This window comes from Anser cygnoides, chromosome 4 (genome assembly GCF_040182565.1).
Source record: "Anser cygnoides isolate HZ-2024a breed goose chromosome 4, Taihu_goose_T2T_genome, whole genome shotgun sequence".
In the NCBI taxonomy this organism is placed as follows: domain Eukaryota; kingdom Metazoa; phylum Chordata; class Aves; order Anseriformes; family Anatidae; genus Anser; species Anser cygnoides.
This window is the reverse complement of record NC_089876.1, coordinates 73,333,470-73,347,640: the sequence shown is the minus strand read 5'-3', so window position 1 is coordinate 73,347,640 and position 14,171 is coordinate 73,333,470. Positions and strand designations below refer to the sequence as shown.

General features: G+C 56.3%; 1 protein-coding gene across 1 annotated transcript; it reads left to right on the top strand.

Moving 5' to 3' along the window:
• Positions 1-7,097: 7,097 nt before the first annotated feature.
• On the top strand, positions 7,098-11,759 carry C4H4orf54 (chromosome 4 C4orf54 homolog). Its single transcript, XM_066996403.1, has one exon. The coding sequence runs from the start codon at positions 7,260-7,262 to the stop codon at positions 11,613-11,615; it is 4,356 nt and encodes a 1,451-aa protein (XP_066852504.1). The 5' UTR covers positions 7,098-7,259; the 3' UTR covers positions 11,616-11,759.
• The last annotated feature ends 2,412 nt before the right edge of the window (positions 11,760-14,171 follow it).

Genomic DNA, 14,171 nt, shown 5'->3' with positions numbered 1-14,171 from the left:
GGTGGGAACCCCTTTTCCATCTCCATGTATTTTTGGCCTTCATTTCTTCACAGTGGTCTCCAGAGCAGCTGGCACTTGCCCCAAATGCACCGCAGACCACGTGCCATGGACAGTGTCATAGGCAGTATGAGCAGGTTACGAGCTGCGACCCTCCTCGGAGGCAGCCCTGGAAGACGTGGCTGTCACAGACTGCATAGGGGAGGACTCACAGAATGGCACGGGGAGGGATGTGGTCAGCCCTGCCTGGCCCGGTGGCCCAGATCGCAGGGATTTGTGAGAGCTCATCGCTTCCCAGGAAGCGCTCAACACCTCGCAGGATCAGGTCTGCCTGCAGGGAGCCCTCCGAAACCCTGCCGAGTGCTGGAACACCACAGGTGTTTTACTGATACTGTGGTAGAGGAAAACAGTAGACTTAGAGGGTTTCAGGCTCCTTGGAGAGAATAAAATAGAGGATGTAAGATAATCCTATTTTTTCCTGAATCACTGTTGATTAAAGGAACCGTGGAAAAGACAGAACTATAAGCAAAAACCCAGCATAGCTATAGGCAGAGCGACAGATCTTGTATGCTTTGAGGCTGAAGCTTGAAACTGCAATTTAATGAAAACTGCATTATTTTTCAGCATGAAAAGAACTGCCTGGTTGATGACGGACGTGTCCAGGAGATTACAGTCTCCTAAAGACTGAATTCACTCATTGCACAAGATTTAGGGCAAAGTCAAAAAAACAACAACAAAAAAAAAACCAACAAACAAAACAAACAATCGGACCTGGTGTTAACACTGCTTTTCAAAGCAACAGTATTAAGTTGCAAGAGATCTTTACCTTCCAAATGAAAAAGTACTTTTGCTCAGGTTAGGTACACAAATGTCCATCCTTAGTGTGCCCCACTAAGATGGTAACAGGTTATGTTTGTATGCATTTATATTAAGAGGACACCTCTGACTATAAACTCTTTTAGACAGGTTGTCCTCCTGTATCACGGTAGAAAAATGCAGTTTCTCTAAGACAAAATTGTGTAAAAATTTGTGTAACAACTCTACCATTTCTCCTTCTGAGGCTAGCTGTTAGGAGTTGATGTCTTATATGTATATATTTGCAAAACATAGACATTCATAGACATTAAAAATGGATATAACCTTTCGATTGTATATGAGGGGAAAAAAACATGTAGAAGTTTTTGAACATAAGATTACAGAGTAATGCCTTAGTTATCTAAATTACCTTTTCTTACCTTAGTTGTTCAGCTGACTGGAGGGGGGCTACCCACACAAGTAAGGATTTCTCATCTCAGTAAGATTTGGCAGGATCGAGGACAAAATTCAAAATAAAAATAAATTTTAAAAAAAGTTGTCCAATTTAAATAAACCCCTTGCTCTAATATTACTCAGCTTGAGCCAGGCTATCATTTTCCAGCCTCATAAAACTGTCATGTCATTAGTGTTTGGGGATGATCTCCTTATAAACCTGACCTTTACAATGGATTTTACACCTGGGTTTAAAAACCTCATTCTTGCTTCCCTCTGCAGTCGCCTCATCTGCTGGCTAACGTTGGTTGTCAGACAGTAGCTGGTTTGATTTATATTGACTTATTATGCAGCCAACGTCTCACGTGTAATTGTTTAATTTGTAAGCCAAATGAGCCAGTGAAGAAGCACAGACCTACAGAGAGTGCGTGACCTTAATTCTGGGCAGGCAGATCGCAGGCAGTTCCTCAGGGTGTTTATTGAACTCCTCTATATATAGACGCTCCAGCCTGGAAGAGGCTTCACCCTGGGAGCTGCGTGATCCTCCTTTTCATCACCACGCGGTGCAAGGCACTTTAGCTGGCTGTTACTGTAAGCCCGGGGAGAAATACCCACGAGTTGCTTTCGGCACGAACCACTGCTCAGTGACCAAACATAGGCCCCCTGGCAGGGAGGTGGGTGCGATCAACAGGGATTGCTTTTCACCTGCTCCTCCAAACACGTTGCTTGAACCCTGCGAGAAAATTAAGCCCAGCCCGATGCTGGCAGTTCTCCACGGCATGGCAATTTCATGTTACGGGCTCATGGTACGAGATGCACGATTTACGGTTTAGGTGCACGGTTGCCTGTAGAGGCTGTTGTATGGAAAAGTGTTGTTGCCTTCTGCGATGTAGTTGATTGCACAAAGGACTGATATTATCCAGTGCAAAAGCAGCCCAGCTCCTTGTGTTTCTAGTTCTAAAGTGAGGGAAAACGAGCAATACTGCTTTATGTTTCCATCTGATGGCCACCAGCCAGCTGATGGCCACCAGCCAGCTAAAAATAGATATTTTTTAAAAATATGCATTTAATGCTGTTATGTTCATGTTGCGCCAAGTAACTATTCCTTCTTCTCCCACGTCCAAACATCTTGAACTAGGAAGAAGACTGGTTTTGAGCCTGAACCTCTCAGTTCGAGGCTACCTCTATAAATAATTGGTTTAATGTAATTTTAATGAATGGCCATAAATCAGTTCTGTTACCCCCCTCCCAAGCTTGGCTGATAACACTCATGGAAAGGTCACGGTTTCGGGTTTTGTGGCAATCGTTTCCACAGTTCCAATAATCAGATACATCTGCAGGTCTCGAGTTACCCGATAATGCTGCACAAAGAATAGGGTCACTGCTGAAAGTTCAGCTCCAAAGACGGGCCCGTGATGGGCAACTTTAGTGAGCTGGAAGATGTGATCCTATGGAAGTGAGACCCCGAGAGACCTGGGAGAAGGAGCAGCAAAATTTAGATCAGTCGATATATTTTCACTTATATTGGCATAAACATGCAGTCCGTAGGCCCTGAAAAGATAAGGAAGGGATAAGTAACAGCCAACGTGAGTTTGGTATGGTTTGTTCTTGACAAGTCCATCTAATTTCCTTTTAAAACAGAGGAACAAGGCTTTGCAGAGAGAGCAGAGATGGCTTTGGATTTGGTCTGGTATGACATTCTTCTTTCAGCGAGCTAGGGAAGCAGTGTACAGATGAAATTATGAGGTGAGAAATGATAGCTTGGGTCGTGCTTAGAGATCAGTTACAAATACTGCATCGCTTATACTGACAGCAAACTTGGGGGCTCAGCACAGTCACATTTGTGGGGAATTTTAATTAAAAATTGGATAATGAAGGGAGAACATGCTTGTAGTAGGGCATGCTTGCAGAAGGGCATGAGCTGAAGGACACGGCCACGCCAATGTGAAGGAGGCAGATGATACTCAGGGATGTGTACGTGGGTCACAAAGTCATCCTTTCCTTCTCACCATGGATGAGGATCCACCTTGCACCTTGTAGCCACTTCTTCGCACCGCGCTTACAAACTTGCTGAAGAAAGTCCTAAGTGCAATGATGGGAGACCTAGCAGGTATGTCCCACGGGTAAACATTAAGTGAATCAGAAGAGATGAGGAGCGAGGAAAATACGCCAGCCACGCTGAAATATGCAAGAGGCTGCAGCACGGGGAGCGGGAGTCACCTCTTCTTCCACCCATGGCTGAAAATACGGGCTTACAGCAAGGAGGAGGCAGATCTGAGGACAATCTCTCAGGTGGCGTGGGTGAAGCACTGGAGGAGATCACCTGGGGAACCTGCAGAGTCTCTGCAAGCAGACGTTTGTCAGGGCAGGCTGGGCACACACCCTTCGGGATGTTCGTGAGGGCAATAAGCTTTTTATAAGCAGTCTTATTCAATGCAGTCCTTCAGTTCGTACGTGCGATTGCTGTCTAGGTGTAGAATATTCTAGCGTATCCGTGACACTGGAGACACAGTTTATCCTGCCATTTGTAAAACTCAGCCTGGATTTAATTTAGTTCATCTGGGTAGCAGACACCCCATATAAATACACGAACTCATATTTAGCCTGTGTTTGCAGCATGGCTGTAAAATACCTAAGAAATCTAAGCTTGTTCTGGGATTACTTTCACGCTTGTTTGTTTTGGCACGAGATTTTGGGGTCTGGAAAAGAAGGATGGGTAGTGCGGGGGTGGATCTGATTTAAAAATATATGCAACTTCTGCAGACCTTGTAAGGTAGCCAGTGTGAGCTGCCTATAGCTAGGGCCAGAGAAAGGTGGGTTGGTTTTTTTTTTTTTTTGGAGGGGGGAGGATTTGGTTTGTTTAACAAGTGCTTCAGCCCCCGATTCTGCAGGGGCTCGGTTACACAGGAGCACATCACAAAGCACAAGCCCCCACTTGGTTTACATTTGCAGGTTGAGCCCCTAAATCTCTCCAACAGGCTCGGGATGGGAAGGAAAAGATCCCCTTGGCTTGCACAGCCCTGTGTATTCGCAGGGGCTGCCCCCTACACATGCTGATTTTCACTTAGGGCTCAGCACTGTGTCAGCCAGGCCCTCTCTAAATGCAAAGAGACAAAAGTTTTAGTGCAAGCTCAGGAAGTCTTGGGCTTTTTCCACTTGAGTGCATTAGGAAGTTTCCATACAAAGTGCATTCGTGGGTATTGTATTTTCTTTTAATGTATCTGGTAGCACTTGGAGATTTATAACGTGCGCTGGGCTTTGCCGTTATTGCTAAACCACAGGCGCTGTTCTTTCTCAAAGTGGCTCTTTTTCCCTCCTCCCCAGTCACTATTTCTGAAGGCAAATCAGAATGCTATTTTTGGTTTTCTTTTCTCTTTAAGACATATCTAAACTCCAGCCAAAACAATTTGTTTTGATTTCAGAGAGAAGAAAGATGATGCCTACCATGAAGCTCATTTTGACAATGTACAATGTGACCGAAAAATTGCTGAGAGAGAAGTCAAATCCAGCAGTATTCAAATTATCCAAAAGAGATTACCCTGCTAAAAGGAAAGCTTCTTCCTGTATCATTCTTTACCTCTCTCCAAACCTACAGTGAAATGAAATCTCTTGCTGTGTGCACAGCAGGCAGCAGAATCCTTCTGCGATTTCATTCTCTGCAAAACCCATCATTTCTTTCCATGTGAGAAACTTAACCTCTTCTGCAGGCCATCTTCCCTGCTGGAACTGCTTCTTCCTTCTCTGTGCAAATAATATTCTCATTTTCCTTCTCCATTGACCTGATTTTACTAACTTCTTTGTTATTTACATTTCTACTTCAGTTCTTAAAAACTGTGACAACACTGTAAGATCTAAAATGTGTAGCGTGGTATTACCATCTCTTACTGTTAACAAACCAATTGATATTTTCCCTTACCCTATTCAGGGCAGGCTCAGCTAATGCATTCTCCTCCCTTTACTCTCCTGCCCATATGCTGGCTAAAAGAACAAACCACGATGCCTTCTGCACAGCCCCCTTTAACCTCTTAATTCCGCTTTCATGTCCCTCTTCTTAAATCCCTTTTCAATCCCACTCCGGCCCCGCTTCCCTGAGTGATGTATTTTAAGGTACACAGATAGCTCAGTCTGCCTGATTTTTTTCCATCACCTTTACAGTGGCTCAGCCACGTGCGTTCTCGTTTTGAACGAAGAACTGAAACGTGGTGTACCTGTCACACTGAGAAAGACATCCCACATACGGATTTTATTTGTCTTTTGGGACAGCTTCATGACAGATTTGGATGTAGAAATCGTAGACACTGGCACCATTAAGGAGTCAGAGATAATTTAAGGTGAAAACAAAAGAGTAATCAGTGTTAACGAATGCCTCCTAATCACCAAATGTGATTAGGAGCGTAAGGATGACGTGCATTTATTACTGATTTCCAACACTATTAGGTAAAATTGTTCAGACTATTAATTTGAGATTAATATGTGATGTTTTTCCAGCAATATTGAAAGTGAGATGCTTTGCCAGAATAAAGCAAGAAGTTGCTATTTGCAGGCACTTGGGATGGAGACACGGCTTTCCTGGTTAATTTTGGTCAGGAGCAAACAGCTCTGGCACTTCACTTGGTGTAGGGTTTGTCCGGCAACTCTAACAGATGCTGAAGACTTTTCAAGAACCAAATCCACAGCTTTCCAAAGCTGTTGAAGAACTTTGATCCTCAGACACAGTACAAGAAATTCAGCCTGCACTGACTCCCCTGAACTCACCTGTTTGGCTTGGGTCGGACTGTGGAGCTTTCCACTAGAAAGGATACTTGCTCTGTGCTGCCAACCTGATAAATAATAATCCGCGGAACAAACCACAAACAAAAACAAACAAAAAGGAGAGAGAGAGGAAGAAATCCTCTTTTTCTTTCTTTCTTTTTTTCTTTTTTTCCCCTCCTGCAATACACATGCAGCCATTAGGGCACTTAAGCTGGGTGTTACAGGTTCTCTTTTTTCAATGGGAGTTAGGACTGGGGTGGCACCATAGGGCCCCACAACACCTTAGGGCCGGGGTAAGGATACTGACCTCAATGCCTCGGGCACACAGAGGCCGGCAACTCCCCTGTGGGCAACAGGTGCGGATTTTGTGAGCGTATTTTTGTCATCAGGGGCATAAATGCCCTGTGGTGGAGCTATAGGAACGCAGTAGGGGTATGTGCATGTGTGCTCCGCGATGGTCTCAGCCTCGGCTGTGAAAATCCTCAGCCGGTTTTGTAAGGTTGAGCTGAAGTTATCGCCACAAGAAAATAGCAGGGAAAAAAAAACAAAAAAAAAGGTTTCTGGACCGTATCTGGAAAGAAGACCGCGGAAATAGATAAATAAAGAGTCGGGTTTCAGAGCTCGTTTCGGAGGGGAGCTTGGCCGGGGATCTTGGCAGGGGTGCCCGAACAGCTGCTCCAGCTAAAATCCCAATTGTGCGGGGCTCGGAGGCGAAGGGCTGATTTATCGCGCATCCTTCGGGCGCGGAAACCCAGCCCCGGAGCGGGGGGACCCCGCCGGGAGGGGGGACGGGGAAAGGTGGGGAGCGGGGTCTGCAGGGGGGTGCTCGCAAGACCCCCTGGGGACAAGGAACGATCGGGGCTTCAGACCTGACCCCCCCCCCCCAGTCTGAAAGGCCGGGGTTTGGGGATCTATTTGTGTCCTGCCGCCAACAAAACCCGAGGTCTCCCTTTCCAGCGAGGGGCTAAAAATACCGCTCTTCTCCCCCAGCGCCGCCGCCTTTCGCTCCGGCTGCCGGGGGCAGGGGGACGGGGGGGGGGGACGGGGACAAAACCCCGGGGCTCCGCGGGACCCCGGGGCGGGCGGCAGCGGGGCGGCCCCGGGAGCGGGGGGAAAGCGGGGGAAACCCTCGTTTTAGCGCTCGGGGGGCCGGGCGAGCCCCCGCCTCGCCTCCCTGCCCGCCCCGCCGAGGGGAGGGGGCCGGGGAGGGCGGCCCGGCCGCCCGCCCCCTCGGGCCACTGCCGCGCCCCGCCGGCCCCAGCATGGACGCGGCTTCGGGACGGGGCCCCGGGCCGGAGGAGGCGGCCGGGAAGGGGAAGGAGGAGGAGGAGGAGGAGGAGGAGGAAGAGGCGGCGGCGTACGTGGAGGTGTGCGGCTCGGCCCGGAGGCACGGCGCGGAGAGCGGAGCCCGAGGGAGCGGGGATGCGGGCGGCGGCGCGGCGGGCAGGGCTGCGGGGGCAGCATCCCCCGAGGGGACGGGCGCCCCGCCGCATCGCCCCCAGCGCCAGGACCCGGCAGGATGCGGCTCCGGCTCCGGGGGGGCGGCCGGGACCCCCGGCGGGCGGCCGGAGCCTTCCTCCTCCTCCTCCTCCTCCTCGTCCTGCTGCCCCTGGCCGGGCAGCAAGGCGGGCGGCCGTGCCTCCGCGGGGGAGCCGGCTCCGACGGAGGGCAAAGCCTCCTCCTCCTCCTCCCTCGGGTACGAGAGCGAGGGGGAGGACGGCGCGGGGCGCGGGGAGGCCCTGCCCGGCCGCCCCCCCGGGGCGCCCCCCGTCGGGGGGGACGAGGCGCACTACATCAGCACGCGGGAGATCCAGCTGAGCGAGGTGGACCACGACATGGACTTCGACGCCGGGCTGGCCGCCCGCTGGGACTTCGAGGACGACAACGTGATCTACTCCTTCGTGGACTACGCCTCCTTCGGCAGCGCCGAGACGCCGGGGGACACGCCGACGGAGGAGGACAATAGCTGCTACCTCAGCACGACCACCAGCGAGCCCAACAACCCGACGGACAGCGCCGACAACGCCAGCGGCGCCGAGATCGCCAGCAGTCGCTCGGAAAACGATACCCCCGGCGGGGACAAGTGCGACGGCTCGGAGGCGAGCCGGCCCCGGCGGCCGGGCGGCCCGGCAGAGAGCCCCGCGGGCCAGCTTCTCCTATCAATCAAAGCCGCTTCCCGGGCTATAAATGAGTCTAGCAACGGGCAGGAAAAGCAAAACGCCGTCCACGCTGCCAAGCATGAAGGCGACATGAGCCTCCGTGTCCCCACCGCCCCTGAACGCGAGGCGAGCCGCGGGCAGGACGCCGTCCACCACCACCACCACCACCACCACCACCAGCACCAGCAGCACCAGCAGCAGCAGCAGCAGCAGGCGAAGAAATTCATCGCGGTGCCGGCGCGGCTGCAGAGCGGCTGCGGGGCCGTGCGGGCGAAGGAGGTGGGCGAGTACTCGAGCGGCGCCTCCAGCGCCGTCAGCGAGCTGGACGATGCCGACAAGGAGGTGCGGACCCTGACGGCCAGGGCTTTCCGCAGCCTGGCGTACCCCTACTTCGACGCCCTCGCCCTCGGCTCCCGAGCCTCCTCCGCCTCGCTGCCCGACCATGCGCTGGGCTCCAGCCGCTGGTCCACCTACCTGGACCTCAAGTGCGGCAGCCTGGGGCCGAGGGCCGAGCCCGGCCTGCCGCAGCTCTGCCTCCGCTCCGGCAAGGCGCAGCCCAAAGCCCTGGAGTTCGTGGTCAGCAAGCTGGACGGCGAGATCGCGCACGTCGAGGCGCCGCCGCGGGTGCTGAGCCTGCTGCAGCCGCCGGGCCCCGGCGCTGCCCCCCGGGCCGCCGCCGTGCCCCCCGCCGCCGGGCCGCCCCCCGAGGCTGGCGGCGGGGACCCCCCGCGCAGGGACCCCCCGCATCCGTCGCTGCCGTCGGAAGGGACGAGCAAGAAGTCGCAGTTCGCCTCCAGCCTCCTCAAGAACGTCATCTCCAAGAAGATGCAGCTGGAGCACGAGTTCAAGATGGAGCGCGGCGAGATCTCCGACACCTCCTCGGCGGCGGCGGACCGGGACCGGGAGCGGGACCGGGAGCGGGACCGGGAGCGGCCGCGGGAGGGCGGCGTGCAGCGGCAGAGCTCCCGGCACTCGGAGGGCGGCTCGGAGCCGGGCGTGCAGGCGGCCGAGGAGGCTGCGGAGGGCGGCGGGGGAAGGTCGCCGGCATCCAAGGCCTCGACGCCCCGCGAAGGGAGCCGCAGCCTCGACAGGGCGGCCGCGGAGGAGCCCCGCGAGGCTCGCCGGGGAGGCTCGGAGGCGGCCAGGGCCACCACCTTCCTCCGCAGCCACAACAGCGCCTTCAGGACCTGGAAGGAGCGGGAGGCGGAGAAGAAGGAGGAGCGGGCGCCCGTCGGAGGGCCCAAGCCGTCCCCGCGGCGCGACCCCCCCGGCGGCAGGGCCACCAAAACGTCCCGTCTCTTCGTCCCCGCCGTCCAGCCGGCCGCCGGCCCGGAGCCCAAGGAGCCCGGCGGCCCGGGGGGGGTCTCCGCCTCGCCCCCCGCCGCCAAGCCCCGCGGCGCCGAGCTGCAGATCAGCCTGGGGGGCCGCGACCCGCCCTTCCCCATCGCCGAGCTGCTCACGCCGCAGCTGGGGGGCCGCCCCGTCGAGGAGGGCCGGGGCCAGCCGCCCAAAGCACCCAAGGGCGACGGTGCCGACAGGGTGCCGCAGTTCCTGGTGCGCGACGTGCGGGACGGCAAGGGCAAAAGCCAGGCCCCCCTGCACCAGGTGCGGGACGTGCGGAAGCTGATCAAAAGCTCCTACAGCGGCGACTCCGGGGATAACAGCAGCGACAAGGGCAGCGTCGCCTCCGACCAGGGGGGCGCGGAGCACAAGCCTCGGCAGCTGGTGATCGCGGGCATCCCCCGAGCCCTGTCCCCCGTGGTCATCACCTGCCAGGCGCTGGGACACGCCGGGGCCAAGGCCACCGACGGCGGGGGCAAGGCGGCGGCGGCGGCAGCGGGGGGCCGGGCGCTGGGCTGCCCGCCGGAGGGCACCGTCCTGGTGCACCGCACGTCGGGGCGGCTGCCGGTGGCCACCATCGCCCCCAACAAGAGCGACCCCCGGCAGCCGGCCGTGCTGAAGATCGTCGCCAAGGCCGGGGCGCCCTGGCGGCACCAGCAGCCCCCCGGGGCCGCCGACAAGGGCCGGGGGCCGGCGGCGGCGGGGGGGGGAGGCGGCGGCGAGGAGGACCCTCGGGAGGAAGGCAAGGCGGCGCCGGTGCAGAACGCGCTGGAGAAGCTGACGGCGGCGGTGCGCAGCATGGAGGAGCTGTACAGCTTCAGCAAGCGCGAGTGGAAGCGCAAGAGCGACCCGCTGCCCATCACCGGCAGCCACGTCCTGTCCCTCATCGCCAGCCAGGAGCGCGACGCCGGCCCCCGGCCGCCCCCCGCCCCGGAGCCGCCCCCCAAGGCGGAGGAGCCGCCGCCGCCCCCCAAGGGCCCGGCCCCGACGGGCGCCGAGCGCCTGCCCCGCCGCCCCGCCAACCCCGCCGCCGCCTCCGACAAGGTGTCGGCCAAGGCGGCCGCCTTCGAGAGCCTGGCCCGGCAGCGGCAGCGCGGCCCCGCTCCCCCCCGCGCCCTCCTCGCCCTCCGCGGCCCCGCCGCCGCCTCCGCCGCCGCCCCGCCGCCGCCCAAGGCGCCCCCCGACGTGGGGCTGCGGGGCCCGGCGGCGCCGCGCTCCCTGCTCCGCCTGCCCGCGGCCGGCGGCGGGGGGCGGCCGGCGGGGGAGCCCGAGCACGGCCCGGACTGCGGCAGCTACCTGGCCCTGCCCCTCAAGGCGGCCGCCGGCACCGCCGCCCCCCCGACGGCAGCGAGCGGCGGCCGCCCCTCCGCCGTGTCGTCGGTGGCGGCGGCGGCGGCGCTGCGGGGCCTGCAGCCCTTCGGCTCCGCCAAGCCCTCGGGCAGCCCCGGGGGCCCGGCCGCCACCACCGAGGCCTCCGCCGCCGCCGCCGCCGCCGCCCCAGCGGCCGTCGAGGCCCCGCCGGCCGCCCTCTTCCCGCCGCCGCTGCCGCCCTTCGCCGCGCCGCCGCCGCAGCTGCTCTGCTTCTCGCCCTCCGTGCCCGCCGCCGAGCCCCTGCCGCAGCGCAGGGTGCTGCTGGACGTGAGCAGCGGGCAGTACTACCTGCTGGACGCCGCCCCGCAGCAGCCGCCCAAGCGGCGCCTCTTCGACCCCGAGACCGGGCAGTACGTCGAGGTGCCGGTGCCCACGCCCGCCGTCGCCCCGCTGCCGCTGCCGCTGCCGCCCTTGGCCCTCAACGCCGGCGCCTACGGCGCGGCCTACATGCTCTACCCCGGCCTGCTGCCCGCCGCCGCCGTGCTGCCCGCCGCCGCCCTGCCGCGCCCGCTCTCCCACCCGGGCAGCGATGGCAGCGCGGCGGCCGATCCCGGCAGCCCGGCGGTGGAGGCCGAGGGTCCCTACTTCGTGCCTGGCGGCGAAGGCCCGGCCACGGCCTCGACGGTGGCCTCGACGGCCGCGGCCAAGCCGCTGATCAGCATCACGGCGCCCGCCGGCGGCCCGCGGCTCGTCGCGCCGCCTTCCTTCGACGGCACGACCATGCGGCTGGTGGTGGAGCACCGGTAGGCGGCGGGGAGGGGGCCCACAGGGGTCCCCAAAGGAGGCCAGGGGAGAGCAGTGCCCACACAGTGGCAGGATCGTGCCCGTGGCCCCTTCTTGTCTTCCCCATCGCGCCTGGGCGTGCAAGCGCAGCGTTGCCATTCACCTGCATAACGCCCTTCTCCCTCGGCGGCTTTGTTTCTGTACTTCTGTCTTTCAGTAGCTGCTTCCTCGCAGCTCCCTCTCTTTTCCTGCGTCCCCTTTGCCTCCCGTGCCCCGGCCTCACCTCTGTGTTTGCTTGGGGTCGGTTCTCGCCCTGAAGCAGCATCAGTAGTTTCATATCCATACTAATCCGAGGACAAACACTTCACCGTTTTTCATTCCAACTGCTTTCAGATCGGGTGTTTTCATTGCAGCAAAGCTGTGCAGATCAGGGCACGGCTGTGAAAATCCAGCCGGGTTTCACCGCTTAGCCACAGGCCTTGGGCAGGGCGAATGAAACGCCGTCCTTCCCAGGCCCCATTTTCTTCTAGCCAGAGCCTGCCTTGAGCTCTCCTTTCTTTCCGCTCCTGTGTTTCACCCCATGCTGCACATCATCTCTGCCTTCCTTACTTGTTCTCCTCCTTTCCCACATCTTCACTCACAAGCCATGCCGCTGTGTCAGGGGCTCGTCCCTCTTGGCCTTTGTCACCTGTCGGCTTTCGGCAGCGCGGTTCTTGCCTGGGTTTCCTGCCACCCTTTTCCTTTCATACGGAGGGAAAAAACCCCAAGGGATGCTGATTTCCAGTTGTAGCAGAACGTACAGCCTGCACTGTTAGGCAAAAACGTCAGCTGACACGGAGAGGTGCTGCACGTTGGCTTCTGATGCCTTCAGGGACGGTTCAGTGAAGCAGCAGGCCAGCTTCAGCGGCAGTGGGGACCGGTCTGTGGGGAACTGCAGGGAACTGAGGATCGTTTCACACCCCAAGCGTTGGGATGGGCTCTGCTGACAGCATAAGGCTGCCTGACCACTCACTTAAAAAAGCTGGGATGCTGCTCTTTCATTCTTGGCAGTAGATTAGGAAATGAGTATCCAGAACATCGTGGCAGAGAAGGAGGTGCTGTGCGCTTCTCTGGAGTAGTGAGGATTGCTTAAATGTTTGTGGCAGCTCTCGAAGAATCAACTTTTTATTAGTGACCCTTGAATGTAATATTTTTAGACCCCAGTTCTAAAGGAGAAGACAGCATTTATTTCTCTTTAAGACTGCAGTCTCTTCTGCAAAAACTGATGGTTTTGCTGCCAGCAACTAGTTTGTCTCAATAAAAGAGAATTACCAACACGAGGGTGAAACTAAACTACACTAGTGTGTTCCTTGCCCCAAATTTCAGCTCAGAGAAGCACTTTGGGAAGCCCGTAAATGTAAGATCAAGCCTAAATTGTTTTACGTAAAGCTTTCTTGAGGTTGAAAATTTAAGATACTAACGCAAATCCTAAAAGTCTGTACTTGAGGGTTTGCCACTTGGGAGGTTTTCCTGCACCCGTTTCTAAATCCTTCCTGCATATCCACCAGGTCTGCCTCATACACCTTCAGAGATTTGCTCGTATTTTAGCCATGCTGATCTATTTTACCTGGCAAAGTGTTTTTTCTGCATTCAATTTTCTCACTGATGGAAGCTGGATTCCTGAGTGTGAAGGCTTTGCTGGGGCTTTCTTCACGTTTTCATTGCTGTTTTATAAACTTCACGATAAATTTCTAAGTTGTTTTTTAAGACCCCATAGGCTGCCTTTTTTGTTCTTTGAGGTGTCCAAATCAAAAGGGGATACATATGTAGGTCATTAAATAAGATCTTTACACCTTGTTTTGTTGCTCAGATAAGGAGAGTGGCCAGAAACAAATATGTTTGAGGAAGGAATTGACTATTCAAAAATATTTCCCGTGTCTTTCAGTTGTGTTCAGGGCCAAATTCCTAATGTTTATTTAAAAAGAGCGTTAAATTGGCCAGGTTTGCAAAGCAGCTCCAGTTCACTGAGGCTCCAACATGTGAAGGTAGGGCAGGCCTTCCCCTGATACTTGTACAGTAATGGGGAAAAATGCATTTAAGTAATCAGAACCTCAAATTTCTGCTGCAATAATAACAAGGTTTCTGTAAATGTGTATGTTTTTTCACACGGAGAAAAATAACCTGCTTGCTGCTAAGGAAGTTTCAGGGTTTTCTCTTTTTAAAGAAAACCCAAGGTTTTAATTTCCATGAGTATTTTGCAAGATAGAGAGAAATCAGCTGCGACTGTCTTCATATGTGTGAGGTTTTGTTTCAAGGGAGTTTATTTGTCCAAAGGCACAAATTGAAATTGCCCTCAGGATGAAATGCACGGCAAGTATACAGACAGTGAGCGATTTAACATACATCTTCTCATTTGTCTTCATCACTGTGGAAATTTAATGCAAAAAACAACACCCTGATCCTTTCTAAGAGCTTGAAGTGCCCAGCCAGAGCACACAGCGTGTGAGCTTGACTCCCTGCTCCTCAGTCGCGTGGTTCGCAGTTGCAGGCCTTCGCTTTCTGCCGGGATTCTGGCTGAAAGCCTCTTAAAGAAAATGAATG